Raw genomic sequence first — 18,672 nt, forward strand, 5'->3', positions numbered from 1 at the left:
TCATACAGACCAATTTCACTTCTGAATAATGATGTTAAGATGCTCTCAAAAATTCTAGCTAGAAGGATGGAGAAAGTGCTGCCCTCGGTAATATCACAGGATCAAACTGGATTTATTAAAGGCCGATAACTATCTTCCAGTCTCCGACGCTTGTTTAATGTTATATATTCACCTGCAAAATCAAACACCCCAGAGATATTACTATCATTAGACGCAGAAAAAGCATTTGATATGATTGAATGGAACTACCTGTTCACTGCATTGGAGAAATTTGGGTTTGGCCCGAATATTTGTGCATGGATCAAACTACTGTATACCAATCCAGAAGCTTCAGTTTGTATTAACAACATTTGTTCAGACTACTTTAAGCTAGAACGTGGTACCTGACAAGGATGTCCCTTGTCACCACTGCTGTTTGCAATCGCCATTGAACCACTGGTGGTTCACTGTCGAAATTCCTATCAGATAAAGAGGATTATCAGAGAAGGACTGGAACAGAAAATTTCTCTATATGCAGATGATATAGTTTTATATATATCAGACCTAGAAAACACTGTGCCTGCAGTTTTAACAGCACTCACAGAATTTCAAAAGATATCTGGTCTTAGAATTAATCTGAATAAAAGTATACTCTTTCCAGTGAATTCACAAGCATATAATATTAGATTGGACACCCTACCTTTTACCATAGCAGATCAGTTTAAATACCTAGGGGTAAATATCACAAGTAAACATAAAGCTCTTTATGAACAAAATTTTACCGTCTGCATGTAAAAAATTAAGCAAGACTTGCATAGATGGTCAACCCTTCATCTCACTCTAGCCGGAAGAATTAACGTTGTTAAGATGAATATCCTTCCTAAACTTCTTTTTTTATTTCAAAACATTCCAATATATATCAATAAATCGTTTTTTAAGCAATTAGATTCAACAATAACCTCACTCATTTGGAACTCAAAACACCCACGTATCCGAAGAGCGACCCTACAAAGACCTCAGGCAGAAGGTGGCATGGCTTTACCTAATTTTCAGTTTTATTACTGGGCAGCAAACATACAAGCCATAAAAACCTGGACACAAAAAATGAACATACACAGGCTTGGTTCGCAATAGAAGTAAAATCCTGTAGTACTTCTTTATACTTCCCTGCTCTGTGCTCCAATAAATGCAAGTTATCGCAAATATACTAATAACCCAATAGTGCTTTACTCACTTAGAATATAGAACCAACTAAGAAAGCATTTTAAGATGGAAAATCTTTTATCTGTGGCACCTCTGCAAGAGAACCACCTCTTTCAACCCACGCAAACATATCCAGTTTTTAATACCTGGAAAAGTTTTGGGATTAAAACGCTCAGAGATGTTTATATAGACAACATATTTGCATCTTTTGAACAATTGCGTTCCAAATTCAACCTCCCAGCTACACATTTCTTTCACTATCTTCAAATTAGAAATTTTGTTAAACAGAAACTGCCTGATTTTCCTCACCTCATACCCTCCACCATGCTGGAAAAAATACTGCTCAATTTCGAGGAATTAAACACCATTTCTGCATTATATAAAATCTTATTAGAGTCCCCTACCTTTCAAAGACCCAAGAGGACATTGGAAAGAAGATCTCTTAATCAATATATCAGAAAAGGAGTGGAAGGTAGCAAAGCAGAGAATTCACTCAAGCTCCATATGCGCAAAGCATAGAATTATTCAACTAAAAATTATATATCGAGCTCATCTGTCTTGCTTAAAACTGTCCAAAATGTTTCCAGGGCAAGATCCAACCTGTGAACGCTGCAACCAAGCTCCTGCCTCACTGGGTCACATGTTTTGGGCCTGCACCAAACTAACATCATTTTGGACCAAAATTTTTAAGTGCCTTTCAGACAGCCTTGGGGTCAAAATCCCTCCTAACCCATTAACAGCTGTGTTCGGTATTCTTCCAGATGGACTTGAAGTGCGGAAGGACAAGCAAACAGTGATTGCATTCACTACACTTTTGGCACGCAGACTTATTTTGTTAAATTGGAAGAATCTTAACTCTCCTCTGATAAGTCAGTGGGAAACCGATGTTTTATATTATTTGAAATTGGAAAAAATTAAATTCTGAGTTAGAGGATCTATACAGAATTTTTTTAAAACCTGGCAGGATCTAATCAATATTATTTTAGAATAAGAGAAATAACTATTACCGCATTTAATTCCCTTCTCCTTTTTTTATTTACCTATATATATTTCTTCCTTTCTTTTGTTTATTGTTGCCTTATTAAAAAGCCCTAAGCAATTCTCCTTTGGCTAAGCTCTCCTTCTCAGGGGTGGGGTTTGATTTGTCTTCAATTTTTTTTTTGTGATAGATTGATCTATTTGTATGGAATGATTACAATAAAATTAATAAATAAAATAAATAAATAAATAAATTCTGATAAACTCCAAGCTTTGATTATGCAAGAATGGGCTGCCATCAGTCAGGATTTGGCCCAAAAGGTAACTGACAGCATGCCAGGGTGAATTGGAGAGGTCTTGAAAAAGAAGGGCCAACACTGCGAATATTGACTCTTTGCATAAACTCAACATAATTGTTAACAAAAGCCTTTAAAACTTATGAAATGCTTGAAATTATACAATGAAACAGCAAGCTTTGTGAAAACCAATACTTGTGTCATTCTCAAAACTTTTGGCCATGACTGTAAAAAATGTTCTGCTGTGCTAAGTCTCATGACATATGACAAACACTTTAAAAAATCTGTTTAAATTATCAAACTATAACTACACAGCATCCTCCAGCAGCATCACTAAACCCAACACTGAAAATAAATTAGAGCACAGTTTGGTAATGGTCCATTTAATGAGATACCATACCATTTTGATATCGCAAAATCAGTTCCATGTGAAAGAAAGTTCGACAAATACTGTACAGCTGTAGAATTAACCAGCATCTAAAAGTGAAAAAGAAATCCTTGTAACAGGAAAGTAAAATAAAAAAAAAAGATCACCAAAAACATACAATGCACAAATGTGAAAAGGTATACAGAGCATTGTTGTTTGTTTACAGAAATGCACACCAATAATTAGCATTCTTATAAGGAAAAAGTATGCTTGAAGAATAAATAATCATGGGAAGACTCTTCCAGGCTGAACAATCATATTTACAGGATTTCTAAAGCTGAGCAGGCAGCCATCCTTATAAAGGCAAAACAAATGCTCGAGCCAAGGATTACCAAAGAACTAAAATTTGATTGTTATAGTTTAGTCAAAATGCTTCCAAAACTGGAAGATAGAATACTATTCAGTCCTGGCTTTGAACTTTAAATAATGTGCTCAGATTAGGTGTACACACATCATTCTGCAAAGTGATCGATAATGATTTAGTGAAACTCAGCAACATTAACAACATATTCACATTTGACTTAATAAAGGGGACACAGGGATGTATTGTTAAAGGATGTTAAGATGAGAGAAGCTGAACTTCTGGAAAGCTGACAGATTGCTAGTCTATGTGTCTTTCCTTGTGGCTTCATGGGGCTATTCTAAATTTTTAGCATACTGTATGGTGGATACTGTCTTGACAGCCTGTGGTAAATATACAAGGGAGTAATTTGCCAATTTAATTTATTTTAAGTAATTTGTTTTCAGTAAAGAGTCAGACTTTTGCATTTTTAGGAAGATTTTGATAGCTTAAGAAAAACAAATATGTACAGAGGTTTATTCCTGCCATTCAAAACAAAAAAAAAATTGCATTATTTTTACAAAAGTATTACAATATTTTGCAAAAGCATTGTGGTATTTCACAATAATTACTCTGTTATTTCACAAAAATATTGCATTATTACGTAAAAGATATTGCCTGGTGTGACCAGTATGATTATGCATGCATGTGCTCAGCACATCATATAATGGCTACTGAAGTATAGATTTAAAATGTGCATAGCGTGCAATCAAGGGACAAGAACTAAACAAAAGTCATTGGTATAAATTTCCTGTATGTGCTGAGGGATAAATTTAATCTGCACAATTTAGGGTCACAGAGAGCCAGTGATCATTGCAGCAGCACTGTGTGTAAGGTAAGAAGTAACCTGCTGCTGCTGCTGGGAGGGAGACATGAAAAAAGCATGTAACTTGTACTTAAGGGTCAATAACTGAACACAACTTTTAAGATTACATTTAATTTTAATTAGATAGAAGCTAAGCAAACTTAGAACAGACGTTTTAACATAAGCATATGTTTTTAAATATGAACGCACACTACACCCTAAAAGAGCCACAATCCTGGTACATTTCATTAGGTACTGCCAACTCAGATCACTTAAAGAATTACTAAATGAAAATGTGAGGTCAGTAAACTAAGTAAAGTAATTGATACATGAGTTTTATTCAATAAAATCAAAGTCAATTAAAAACAGTTCCATCATCTTACAGCATTCTTCTTACCTTTGCGTCCAGGATAAACACAGGGATGATATTCGTAATATAAGTCTGGCTGATCGAGGTTTCCAAATGATTCAAATTCAAGTTCGGCATTCTGGAACAGGCTTAATTTGGTTAGCAAAGCTAACCTCACAAACCACAGCTGTATAATTAAAAATAAAGTGAATCAGGACTAAACATCTTTATTGATATTTACTGTTTATACACAGATCAAACACTGTGAACACTAGAGTTTAATACCGTTATACATTTTCCTTATATTTCTTTTTCCAATCCATTGTTTTTTTTTTTTTTTACTTTTCCCATTTTGTTTGGTATCTTGTCTTATTCTTATTCTGATTAGATTTCCCATTGTGCACTCTTCCTTATTACACCATCAGGCCCATATTTGTTTTATTATACTTTGAACTAATACATGGTTATTTCTCCTAATTAACTAGAATATTCTGAGTGTTCTGTTCATCTTAAATTGCAGTTGGTTAAGAAGATCTTGGGGATTTTTTCCTCATCTTTCCCTGTACTAGAATGTTCTATAATTTAGTAACCAGCAAAATTCCTGTTATGCTCTGATCCTTGCTAGTTGTTGATCTGTAACATGTTTAAAATGAAACTATTAAGTACTGTGAAGAAAAAAAGTACCCCTTAAAATAGAATTTGAAAGAGTGGGAGTCTATTCGTATACTGTATTACACTTTTAGACAAGTGATCCACACAGCAAATAACAATAAGAATTATGAGCAATGAAAGGCTGTCATAGAGGTGGGCAGTATTACCAAAATTCTATATCACGGTATTTTTCTAAATTCTGCCGGTTTCACGGTATTAGATGGTAATTTTTTTCCCCATGCATGAGTGGATGTTAACCACATTTTCCACTGCAATTACTGCAGTAGACTGGCTAAGAATAACTTATTAGACTGTTATGAGAATTGTACATCGTACAAAAAGACATTTTAATGTGCACACAAGTATTAATCCAGGTTTGCATGGCCCCATAAAGTGATAGTTTTCAACAGGGTGGCACTAAAGAGAAGGAATCACATTGCATGACAGATGCAGTCAAAATATAGAACCTTTAATTGAACAAATTTTGCAAAAGCTTAAACTATGATTTTGACAACATATTTTCAACCATCCAAAGAGGCATTTAGACTTAGTAAAATATCCAGAGGTGTTTGTCAAAAGTTGGATTGCACTGAACACATCTTAAAAAAGGAATAAATAGTAAATATTTTTTGTAAACCAACTATACTTTCTGTTAATGTTAACAATCTCTGTCCACTGACACGTTAAAGTGACTTTTTAAACTATTTTACCATCATTAAACTGCATAATATTTAAACTAATAAATAACAACAATAAAATACATAATAGTATCACTGATAGTTGCACCATTACTTCAAGGCTTCAAGCCCAGGTGCATTACACAGTATTCACCAAATTAAAATAAAATAAAATAAAACAAGTGCAACTTGGTGATGACATCTTACCAACTGTACCATCATTTAGGCAAACTGCATTAATATGGACCTTGCTTCAAGCTAAGCTATATACATAAATAATAAAAACTGCAACTTGCATTTATAATGCTGTTTGTGGTATAGCCCTATGGAAGCGCATTAGGGCCACTGTGAAGAAAAAAAAATATGGACACGGAAGAAAAAAAACAAACTATATGTCGAGAATAAATTCAACATGTTGACTATATCAAGATTAAAGTCAACATTTCCACTTTATTCTCATAGTTTATTTTATAATTAAAGTAGAATGTTGTAAACTAAACTTCATCCTAAAATCAATGTTTAATTTACTAGATTTTCTCAAACCCCGTCACAAGTTAATGCAGCACATCAAATACATTGTGTTAAGTGTTCCCCGACCCAGTCGTTAATCACTACACTTCTTGAACTGACATCCTCCGCACTAAGAGCAGGCGCCTGCAGCAATCACCACACAGAATCCATTCACTTCATGATATTCCTGCTCTCTACCAAAACCCCAGTTCCTATCTTTCCTTTTTTCTCCACATTACCAATCACCACACGATAAACGTCTTTGTGAAATTAAAACTAGTTATTAACTTAGCCGACGGAGTGTTCAGATCTTTAAAAATATCTTCGTTATACATGTTTAATTATGCCATCCATTCAGAGTTGCGCCCATCTCTGAACGAGTCGATAGCACATCGCAGAATGAATACAAGCAAAACATACATTAGCAAGTACAAAAACAAGTACAACTTGGCTTGCAGTATTATCCAGTAGTATAGAAACAGTATTTACACATCTGACCTTTTAAAACTAAAGAATCTCCAGGCGACGGACGTGACTCCTTTTTTTCGGCAAAAGTTCTTCTGTTCATCACATGTTCAACTTTACTTTTAGTTCAGTTTCAGAATGCTCTCTGTCCATTTTCACCGCGCGGCATACCTATGCTACCGCCCACTATTTGGTGGTGTAGCAGTGAAAAAGAGCCCTAGTGCAACAAATCTGTGTTTAGCGGTGTAGCAGTGAAAAAGGTCCCCACTTAAACAGTTTCCCGCTGCGCCATATTCCGAACGTCGTTTAGGCAATTTAAACCGGTGTTGCGGTATAAGAAAAATCCATATCATAAAAAAAATAAAAAACGGTTTTCGGTATGAATCGGTATGAACCGGTATACTGCCCAGCACTAGGCTGTCGTGCCCTGTACCAATCTGTAGCAAAACAAATCCTAACACTAGAATATCCTAACAAATAGACCTTGTATTCATAGCCCTGCAATCCATCACAGCCTTGAATAAGTGAATCCACAGTTGAAAAATATGTTATCCTAAGTAACTCTATTAACTATTTACAAAGCAAGAATATTTTATATTCAAAAACTTTGTTCCATTCATTTTCTTTTATTATTAATCATTGTTTGTATGCTTCCATTTCTGTAGTGTGTTTTCAAATTCTTTCAAAAAACTTGAACATTGCAAGCTTAAAGATGGCAAAAAATAAAACTGACCATAATCAAATGACAGCTATGTACTCAGCCATTTTAATAACTAATCAATAGTTTGATATCCTGTTACTCTTGCAAATGCAGAAAAAAAAAATCTGATGAAGGAGAAAGAAGCTGCATTATACATTTCACTATCTGGAGAAGGCACTATAGGGTGCCACGTGAGGTGGGAAATAAAAAGATATGTGTAGATATATGAGGAAGCATGGAGGTTGGTCAGGACAGCAGATGGGGATAGTGAAAATGGGCTACACCCAGAATACATTCAGAATTTGTTGCTATTTATGAAAGTGGTTCAGATGTTGACAAGTGAAGTATGTGAAGGATTACCAAGGAAGCCCTTATATGCCAATGATCTTGCATTGCAAGGGATGGTCTTAAAATAGAAAGCTAGTCTGGAAGTGAAAGGCTTCAAGGTACAGTAAATGTAGAAAACACCAAAGTGATGACTGGAGGCAAAGGTGCAAGAGGCGTGGAAGAGATGGGTGCATGACTATGCATCGTGTGTGACAAAGTTGTTGGTAGAACATTAACCCAATGCACTATATTTCAGAAATGTGTGAATAAAAGATGATGTGGCATGAAGGGTAGTCTGGAAATAGAAAGCGTGCATGGACATATCCCACTATCCTAGTGACAATTAAATATAGAAAAGGACATTTATTTATGAATGGTATAAAGACTTTAGTGCTATATGCTATTCTGCACTAATTATCTGGATTGACATGTACATGTATAAAATCAACATTACAGAAGGAAAACAAACATATTAAGGAGTAAAATAAAATCGTAATTCTCCTGCCATCTAACTACAAAAAATAAAGAAATGTGCATTGCAAGGATTAGTAATAATGAAAATAAAATTAAAGTTTCACCTGCAATGAATCTGTAGTATGACTAGTAGGCTGACCACTCTTTCCATAACCTTGACCATGAGCTGTCAGCAGTCTTCCAGTCAGGTCAACAGCTGCTCTCCAATTCTTTGTGCTCTGTTTTTAAGTGGACAAGGTGAAAAACAAATGAACCAATTAAATGAACAGCTGCTTCACAGACTCAAAATACAACCCATCAGTAATAATGACAAGGACAATGCAGCAATTCATGTTTTTAACAACAATGTAATTTATCAAATCAATCCATTTAAACAGCAATTAAAAAATAAAAATAAAGAACAGAAACGGGATAGTATTTTATAAGTGAACTAGTTATATGTCAGAACAATCCATTAATTCCTCCAATTATTTTCAGGAGCCTATTTTGGTGGCCATACAAGCAAGGCAGGATCTAGCTCCAGGGTGGGATAACACACCAATTTATTCAACACACATACATACATACATACAGTATCGACTAATTAATAAGTTACAGACCAAGACTGGTGCTGACCATTTTCCATTTCTGTTGATTCTCTTCTCTTTTCAATATATTTTCTATCCACAAGATGAAGCAAAGAGATGCAAAGCAAACACAGCCCATATAAGCTTTGACTTGTCAACTGTAGCCTAGCCAGAATCAGATCACCTTCACAATCAGGTTTATAACTAATTTTGCCTTTCACTTCTGTTATTCCCTAGTATTTGCTGTAACTGTATAGCTTTGCAATTCCCATTTCATCAAAATTACTATGGCCAGATATGGTCAAAGAAAGAAGGAATTAATTATAATGGGTTTTTTTTGGTTATGTTAATTGGCAATTGCAAACTGTCACCGTGTGTGTGTTTATGTGTGTGTGTGAGTGAAAGGGGTCCCTGTAAAAGATCAGAAACATCTCCAGCCCTGTTTTCAGCCTTTTGCTCTATCATAGCAAGACAGCCTTTGGCCTACGTCACCCTTAAAATATATATAACTATGGTGTGTGTGTGTGTGTGTGTACGTGTTTGTGTGTTTATATGCATGCATGAGTGAAAATAGTCCCTGTGATATGCTACAGTCCTGCCCAGGCATGTGTTCAGCATTTTGGTCAGTCCTTGAGAGATAGCCTCTGACCCCCCCACAACCCTGAAATGAACTCTACTTAGGGCTACCGTGACTGTATAGTCCTTGAATGAACCTAAATATTATGACATGTATACATTTCCTAACTTGTTTTCAAAACATATTATTGTATTTGCTGTTATCCTGACTTGTAAGTTGTGTTCTCTTGTAATGTTTGCTTCCAAATAAAAAGAACTTCAATAAAATGTCCAACCCAAATAAAAGTAAAGAAATGCACTTACAATGAGTTGTTTTAATCCCAAAAATGACTGTTCTACTGAATTGGCTGTTAAAGCTTGTCTTTTAGATGCAGCTTGTTCTCCTAAAAATCGAAGCATCAAGTCTCGGACAGCATCACCCTGACAAAAAGAAATAAAAAGAAAACAAACATTAGCTATATAAACATTACCTATATTTAGCAAACCATAATACATAAATTCAAAAAGCCATATAATTCCATTTAGGGCCTGAGCATATCTTGGTGGGATAAAACAAAAGGTAGGAACCTAACTGGGATCATCAGTCATCAGTCCATCACAGCACCTAGTCTTGCACAAATACTTTATGACCATACAGGACCCACTTAGAATTACCAGCTATTCCAACATGAACAAACGTCTTTGAAGATGTGGGAGAAACACCAGTACAAAAGTGGGGGAGTTTAAGACCAATCATGGGATTCAAGACCAGGATTTATTTCCATGAACAGATAGTGCTAACCACTGCGTCTCTGTGCATACTGCACACCTTAGTTGTTAATTGTTCTGTGAAAATAATAACAGAAACAATATATTTCTCCTTTTAGTTACCTTAGGTACAGACAAATACTGCCTCAGTTTGCTCATCAATTATGAAGTCCAGATTGACACTGAGCCACTTTCAAAACTGTTCTACTTGCTTAAAATGCTACGTTTCAAATATATAAAAATATTCATCATTAACACATGCATAACATAAAGCTGTTCAACAACTGTGTTGTTTTTAAGCTAGTGTTCTCACTATTTTAAAACCACCATGGGCAAACATTTATTTTGTTTTGTGGCTCCTACTCATTAAGTCTTGTTCTAAGTCTACATGTGAACATCCATCTGACTTCACTTTCAAATGCAAACTGTCCCATATGTTACTGCCTTTTTAATATCCCTTCATATATGAGTACTAGCAATTCTCTGATAAAATAACTTGCATTCAGCCCCAGCAATTTTTTACATTTTAAGTAGTCAATTCAATTTTATTTATAGAACAAATTTAAAAATAGTAGAAGTTGGCCAAAGTGCTGTACAGCTTCCATAAATACACCAGTACATATATATATAGTAAATAAATACACCAAAAATAAACGCACACATACAAGTTTAAAAACCTAAGGCAAAGGGACTTAAGAGTCCAAAGTTGGTGCTGACCTAATATACAGTGCATCCGGAAAGTATTCACAGCGCATCACTTTTTCCACATTTTGTTATGTTACAGCCTTATTCCAAAATGGATTAAATTCATTTTTTTCCTCAGAATTCTACACACAACACCCCATAATGACAACATGAAAAAAGTTTACTTGAGGTTTTTGCAAATTTATTAAAAACAAAAAAAATTGAGAAAGCACATGTACATAAGTATTCACAGCCTTTGCCGTGAAGCTCGAAATTGAGCTCAGGTGCATCCCGTTTCCCCTGATCATCCTTGACATGTTTAAGCAGCTTAATAGGAGTTCACCTGTGGTAAATTCAGTTGACTGGACATGATTTGGAAAGGCACACACCTGTCTATACAAGGTCCCAACAAACCAAGCATGAAGTCAAAGGAATTGTCTGTAGACCTCTGAGACAGGATTGTCTCGAGGCACATATCTGGGGAAGGTTACAGAAAAATTTCTGCTGCTTTGAAGGTCCCAATGAGCACAGTGGCCTCCATCATCCGTAAGTGGAAGAAGTTCAAAACCACCAGGACTCTCCCTAGAGCTGGCCGGCCATCTAAACTGAGCGATTGGGGGAGAAGGGCCTTAGTCAAGGAGGTGACCGAGAACCCAATGGTCACTCTGTCAGTGCTCCAGAGGTCCTCTGTGGAGAGAGGAGAACCTTCCAGAAGGACAACCATCTCTGCAGCAATCCACCAATCAGGCCTGTATGGTAGAGTGGCCAGACGGAAGCCACTCCTCAGTAAAAGGCACATGGCAGCCCGCCTGGAGTTTGCCAAATGGCACCTGAAGGACTCTCAGACCATGAGAAAGAAAATTCTCTGGTCTGATGAGACAAAGATTGAACTCTTTGGTGTGAATGCCAGGCGTCACGTTTGGAGGAAACCTGGCACCATCCCTACAGTGAAGCATGGTGGTGGCAGCATCATGCTGTGGGGATGCTTTTCAGCGGCAGGAACTGGGAGACTAGTCAGGATAAAGGGAAAGATGACTGCAGCAATGTACAGAAACATCCTGGTTGAAAACCTGCTCCAGAGCACTCTTGACCTCAGACTGGGGCGACGGGTCATCTTTCAGCAGGACAACGACCCTAAGCACACAGCCAAGATATCAAAGGAGTGGCTTCAGGACAACTCTGTGAATGTCCTTGAGTGGCCCAGCCAGAGCCCAGACTTGAATCCGATTGAACATCTCTGGAGAGATCTTAAAATGGCTGTGCACCGACTCTTCCCATCAAACCTGATGGAGCTTGAGAGGTGCTGCAAAGAGGAATGGGCGAAACTGGCCAAGGATAGGTGTGCCAAGCTTGTGGCATCATATTCAACCAGACTTGAGGCTGTAATTGCTGCCAAAGGTGCATCGACAAAGTACTGAGCAAAGCTGTGAATACTTATGTACATGTGATTTCTCAGTTTTTTTATTTTTAATAAATTTGCAAAAACCTCAAGTAAACTTTTTTTCACGTTGTCATTATGGAGTGTTGTGTGCAGAATTCTGAGGAAAAAAATGAATTTAATCCATTTTGGAATAAGGCTGTAACATAACAAAAGTTGGAAAAAGTGATGCGCTGTGAATACTTTCTGAATGCACTGTAAAAGGGTAGACTCTTCCAAAGCTTATGGGCAGCTACTGCAAAAGCATGGTCACGTCTAAGCTCAAGTATAGATCTCGGTACAACCAATAACGTCTGGTCAGAGGACCTTAGAGATTGTGAAGGAGAGAAAGGGTGCAAAAGGTCAGTAAGAGAGAAGGGGGCTAAACCATTCAGGGACAAACAAACAGTAAAATTTTAAACTCAATCCTGTAGTGAACAGGAAAACAGTGAAATGAGGCTAAGACTAGTGTGATGTGATTCTGTTTTCGTGTGCCTATTAGAAACCTGGCAGAAGCGTTATGGACTAGCTGAAGATGAGTAGGGGATGTCTGATTAACTCCAATGTATAATTACTTGCAATAGTCAAGCTGAGAAGAGGCAAATGCATGAATTAGTGCTTCAGAATCATGAATCTAAAGAAAGGGCTTCACCTTAGCCAGTACCCTGAGCTGACTGAAACAGGGTTTAACAATTGATTATTAAATTTGAGGGCATTATCAAAAATCATATCAAGATTTTTTGCAAAGGGTTTACAGTAGGTTTTTAAAGGGCTAAGATTAATTTCTGTAGCACAAGTAAGATTGTAAGGTCCAAAACATACAATTTCTTATTTCTTGTCATTTAGATTAAGAAAATGTAGCGACATCCGTGTTTTAATGTCTTCCAGACATTCCAATAAAGGTTTAAGAGAATTTTTTTTATCTGTTTCAGTGGAAAATATATCTGTGTAGAAATATTGTGTTTTTTAAAAATGGATCCTAAGGACAACATGTACAGTGAAAAAAGAATAAGCTCCAGAATAGATCCTTGAGACCCCATAGGAGATAGGGGCCAAGGATGAGGAGAAATTTCTTAGACGGACTGAAAAACTTCTGGCTGTGAGGTATGACCTGAACCATTTCAAAGCAGTTCCTTGTATGCCTTCAAACTACTCAAGACAGGTGATAAGAATGTCATGGTCTACTGCCCACATATTCAAATGCAGAGAAACACAGAGAAAAACACATTTTGTGTGCTTTCAGAAATTCCTACATAGATTTCTGCAGTAGTACAGGCCATGCATGCAACACTCCATGTAGCCTAGCAACATTCAGCCCACAACACAGCACAATGTTGTGTGTTTAGAAGTGGTGGTAGTAGTTTATAATACTGTGATGACCTGTTGAATAAGACACACAGGAGCTGCTTCTCCGGGGGAATCCTCAAAATGCCAACTGACTTTTTATTTGGTGTGTCATGCTATAAATACTTCCCTGTGGTGCAGTGGTAGCATTGCTACCTCTCTGAAAGGAAATCATGGGTTCACATCTAGTGTCCTTCCTGCATGGAATTTGCAAAGCACTTTGAGTAGTGAGAAACGTACTATATGAATGAATATAATAATAATAATTATTAGTATTGCCATTCCTCGTTTAGGTCACAGGGACACCTCTAAAACAAAACAAAAAAAAAGCAGCCTTCTGCTTTTCTGCCTCTTTCTGCTCTTACCATTTACTCCCCTGTCACCCTGATCCTGTCACTCAGCTCTCTCTAGGGAGGTACACTGGTGCTTTCCACTAAGACTTCGCCCCCACAGCCCATGCAGTAGCGAGATACATCACAATATTAACATAATGTGGGATGTGTCACAAAGCCATACTTAATCACATATGTGGTGATTTTAAAACTAACCTATGTTCCCTCAGTGTGTAGTAGACATATTCATGTGTGTTAGTTACTGTTATCATTTGTTATGGGTTTGTGCACTAATAACTGTGACAGCATCGATGGATCTTTTTATTCTGTTAAATGCACTTTGCAATGTATCTTGCTCCAATATGACTAAAACATTTATTTTATTTCAAAAGGGAAACAAATGTTAGGGCTCATACTGTGCACTTTTGTTGATTTTATGCACTTTGAGATGTGCCTGGGTCAGATGTGAGCAAAATGTTTATTTTATTTCAAAAGGGAAACAAATACTATTGCTAACACTGTGCACTTTTTGATGTGCCTGTATCAGATGTGACCAAATTTAAAAGAGAAACAATGAATAAACATTTTTTTTCAATACATTCATTTGTGTTGGTCTAAAATTTGTCATTAACTGTTGCTTACCAGCCATTGAAAATGTCTGGCCCAGCTAAATTTCTTAGGTTTGAAAATATGGCCCAAATTAATTTATAATTGAATAGCCCTAGTCTACCATATCAAATGCTGCAGTTAGATCTAAAAGCAACAAGACAGCAGTATCCCCAGAGTCACGTATTAATAAGAGATCATTTAGAACCATGAAAAGTGCAGACTCTGTGCTGTGGTGTGTCTTAAAACCAGACTGAAGCACTTCAAAAATGCCATTTTCATTTAAAAAGGTTTTCAGCTGTACAAAGACAACCTTCTCAAAGAATTTTAGAAGAAAGTGCAACTTGGAGAAGTGTCTGAAGTTTGAAAAGTCTGTAAAATTAATTTAATTTAATTAAAGGCTGCATCACAGCATGTTTACAAAAGGCTGGGACTGAACCAGTCTCAAGAAAACTACAATGTCCAAAATGCTGGACTCAAGCACTTCAAAAACATCTTTAAGAAGATTAGTGGGAATAATATCTATTGGACAAGTTGTGGGTTTAAGGTGACTAATTACATCTGCCAAAAAAGGAAAGATACAGACTCAAACTGATGAAAAACAGCTGTACATGTAGGTGGGACAGACAGGTCATCAACAGAAGGTATAATGCGAGTTCTAATGATAGCAATTTTATGAACAAAAACTGGAGAAAATCTTTGCAGACTGATGATGTCATGCTAGGCCACGTACAAACAGACAGGTGAAGAATAGTGTTTATACTGTCCTATTAAATAAAACTCTAGGTCTATGGCAGTTATTTGAAATAATATCTGAAAAATACTTTATCCTAGCAGATTTTACAGCTTTCTGATAATTAGACAAACTGAAGGCACAAGTTAGTGAAGCAAACTCAAGACTAGTTGTGACTGTGGCTCAATGAGACTAAAATACTTTGTTTAGACTGAATGGGAGTGGACTGAGTAGCAGAATCCAAACAATGTACACCAACAAGGTTACACTACACCTAATTTTAAAGTATGACAACATAAGCATTATGTTATGGAGATGTTTCAAAGCAGTAGCACCTGGCAATATTGTCAGTGCTATTGGTATGATGAGTGGAATACCATACAGAGAAATAATGAACAGCTACAAGTGAACAGATTTTAACCAAATCTGATTTTTCTGATAGAAACATCATCCAATTCTGAATCTGCTTATTGATTCAAAGGTGCAGTGTTTTCAGCATTTTCCACAATCCAAGTTCCTGCATAACCAATGTCTTGTGGACAAATAAGACAAAGTTGAACCTATATCAGAATGATGGCATAAGCAACATGTGGCGATAATAATGAACTGCTCAAGATCCAAAACATACCACCTCATCTGTTAAACATGGTAGCAGGAGTATTATCCACATTGATGATACAACTGCTGATGGTAGTTGCACAATGAATTCTGAGGTACATAGAAACATCTTAATGATCAAGTTCCAGTAAATGCTTCCAATCTCATTAGATCACACTTTTTCTTACAAGATAATGATACTGTATATAACATACTGCTAAGGCAACACTGGAGTTTCTCAAAGCTAAAAAATTGAAAATTTTTGAATGGCCAAGCCAGTCACCTGATTTAAACATGTTGAATAGAAAACTTAGGGGGAGAACCTCCCAAAACAAGCAAGAGCTGAAGATGGTTGCATTAGAGGCTTGGCAGAGCATCACCAAAGAAAACACTCAGAACCTGGTGATGTCTATGAATTATAGACTTGAAGCAGACATACAACAAATTACTAAATATGTCTGCTTTAATATACCTACTATTGCTATATCCCAAACATTGTTGTCCTGAAATTGGGTTCCCATGTATAGTAAGTGTTGTAATTTCTACATAGTGTGACCAAAATTAAAGTCTGCAATGTGCACTTTAAAATCATGTCCAAATTGTTTGATTTGTAATTTTAAACTGTGGGGCAGAGGGGGTAAAAAATGTGTCATGGTCCTAAACATTATGGAAGGTGCTGTATTTTCTCTTTGACTCATTTTAACAAAAAACAGCAATCAGTACAAATGGCTTAATAATTTGAATATAAAAATTATTAATTCTAGCCATTTTCAATGAACAAAATAGCTTTAATATTTACTATTTTGTAACAAACATATCAGATTAATTTAAATGATGGTGATAAAAAAATCCTCTTATTAACAAAAAAAATACAATGGTGATGAATGAAGTAATTTAAATGTCATATATTGTTATTAACTGTTGCCATTTTCAATGAATAGCTTAGCTTATAAAGCTTTACCATTTTGTAATGAACAAATAAGATTAATTTAAATGATAAACATGTGTTGTGGAATACACTCACATCAACTACCACTGACAAAAGTTGTCCAAAGCAAGTAAAAAAATCTTTACAATCTATATGAAAGCAGCCATTAAACCATTTAAAGTACAAGACTAATAAATCTTGCTTAAAAATTTTTCCAAAAATATAAATATTAGTGTTGACTGGTCATTTAATGATAGCATTCTACATTACAAATTTTACACATATGAGCAAATATTTACCTGAAGGTTATCAAACTTCAAACCTGGCATGGTCAGTTTTTCCTTATTGAGCACCGAGTTGTATTGAAGAGTAGCAATTGATATTAATGTCTTCCTTGTTTCTTCTGAAGGAAGCCAAGCATCATACCTTCTGTCTACTTCACTCATATTTAGGGCTGTTGCAAATGGATCATCAGTGCCTGTAAAAGCAGCCTGCAACTGAGAAAAGGTCGGAGTAACATTGGATGGTGTTGGTTGGCTCAAAGATTCACCAAAGTAGAATGCTGGGGTAGCAGATTCCTGAGGTGTGGACAAAACTGAGGATGAAACTGATGAAAGACCTTCGGGAACCGATGAATTTGACTGGTTAGCATTAGGGTTACTGACTGATATAAATGATGATGATGTTGTAAATGAATCAAAGAAGTCTGAGGCAGGGTTTGATTGACCATTATCTGCAAAAAATTTACTGAGGCTAGGACTTGGTTGACACATTAATGGCAAGAGTCTGTTTGGAGTTTCAAAACTACTTCCAAAACTAGGAGATTTAACTATTGCTGGTTCAAAGCCATCCGGTTTTAAAGATTGCCCTTGTATTTTAGGCAAATTATTTACCTGACTAAAAATGGTACACACAGGTATTGCTTCATCTTTAGGTGACTTTTTACTTGTGGGTTCTTCTATCTTCTGATTTGTACTGTTACTTAAAATGCTGTCTGCCACTGCAAGCTGGCTAGAGCTTTCATCTACTTTTGAACCATCCTTGCAATTTATGTCTTCATTCACTGTGGAAACACTCTGAAAATCTTTTTGCGATTTCTCTGGAATTTCAAAATCAGAAGTGTCATTAATACTCTCAGTATTTTCTTTAGTTTCTGTTGATAAGTTTAAGAGGGACTCTTCACCTGCCTCACACTGTTCCAACACATCTTGAAGGCCTTCCATCTGACCAGCATCATCTTCACTGTTATTTGGTGAATCAGATATAATAACACTTTCCATCATCTGATCACTTAATTTATATAAAATATTCTCTAAAATAGGTTGTTCTTGAGGCGTTGTAAAGTTCTCTCCACCAAGGTCAATGCTTTCGTCCTGAAAAAGTATTTCTGGAGGTTCCAGCAATTGTTCTTCGGATGAAATGTCAGTATTTTTCATGCTATCGACATTTTCAGACATATTAAGGGACAAATTTGGCTCTTGAGTTTCAATATTGTTACTGTCCATTTCCTTAAAAAGAAAAATTGGAAAGACTGAAATAAGCAAATATACCTTATATCTTAATATCATCATCTAAGTGAGAAATAACATTGAGCTATTACAATAACATAAATAATCAATGTTAAATGGTAAAACAGCCATGAAAGAATACAAAAATATAAAATAGGTTAAAAATACATTTTAAGTTTATGGTGAAAAGTATTTGTTTTCTTAACTCTGTGGATGGTGATCAGTTTAAAATAATTTACTGTATAATATTACTGTAATACTGTAAATATAAAAAAGCCTGAATGCATGGCAACCATCTCAAAAATGGTAACTAAAATTAATAAGGTAATTTTGATATTTTTTAACCTGCTTGCTACAGCACTTTTAATAAAATATGATCCACTACAATATCCCCTGTGATCAGACAATCTCAGTAAATCAAACCACAAAGGATTAACAGTTACACTTCCCAAA

General features: G+C 35.9%; 1 protein-coding gene across 3 annotated transcripts in view; it reads right to left on the reverse strand.

The window, feature by feature from the left end:
• trappc12 (trafficking protein particle complex subunit 12) overlaps nt 1-18,672 on the reverse strand; it is a 147,108-nt gene that overhangs the window by 55,294 nt on the left and 73,142 nt on the right. The window contains exons 2-5 of one of the 3 annotated variants that reach the window (XM_051925527.1): nt 17,011-18,208; nt 9,627-9,743; nt 8,286-8,399; nt 4,426-4,564 (exon numbers count right to left, since the gene is read on the reverse strand). In XM_051925527.1, the coding sequence (XP_051781487.1) occupies nt 4,426-4,564; nt 8,286-8,399; nt 9,627-9,743; nt 17,011-18,208 (1,568 nt within the window). Of the gene's footprint in view, nt 1-4,425; nt 4,565-8,285; nt 8,400-9,626; nt 9,744-17,010; nt 18,220-18,672 lie in introns of all 3 variants that reach the window. The other 2 variants (XM_051925528.1, XM_028796913.2) reach the window with 2 other exon arrangements.

The sequence above is a fragment of the Erpetoichthys calabaricus genome, chromosome 3, assembly GCF_900747795.2.
Source record: "Erpetoichthys calabaricus chromosome 3, fErpCal1.3, whole genome shotgun sequence".
NCBI lineage: Eukaryota > Metazoa > Chordata > Cladistia > Polypteriformes > Polypteridae > Erpetoichthys > Erpetoichthys calabaricus.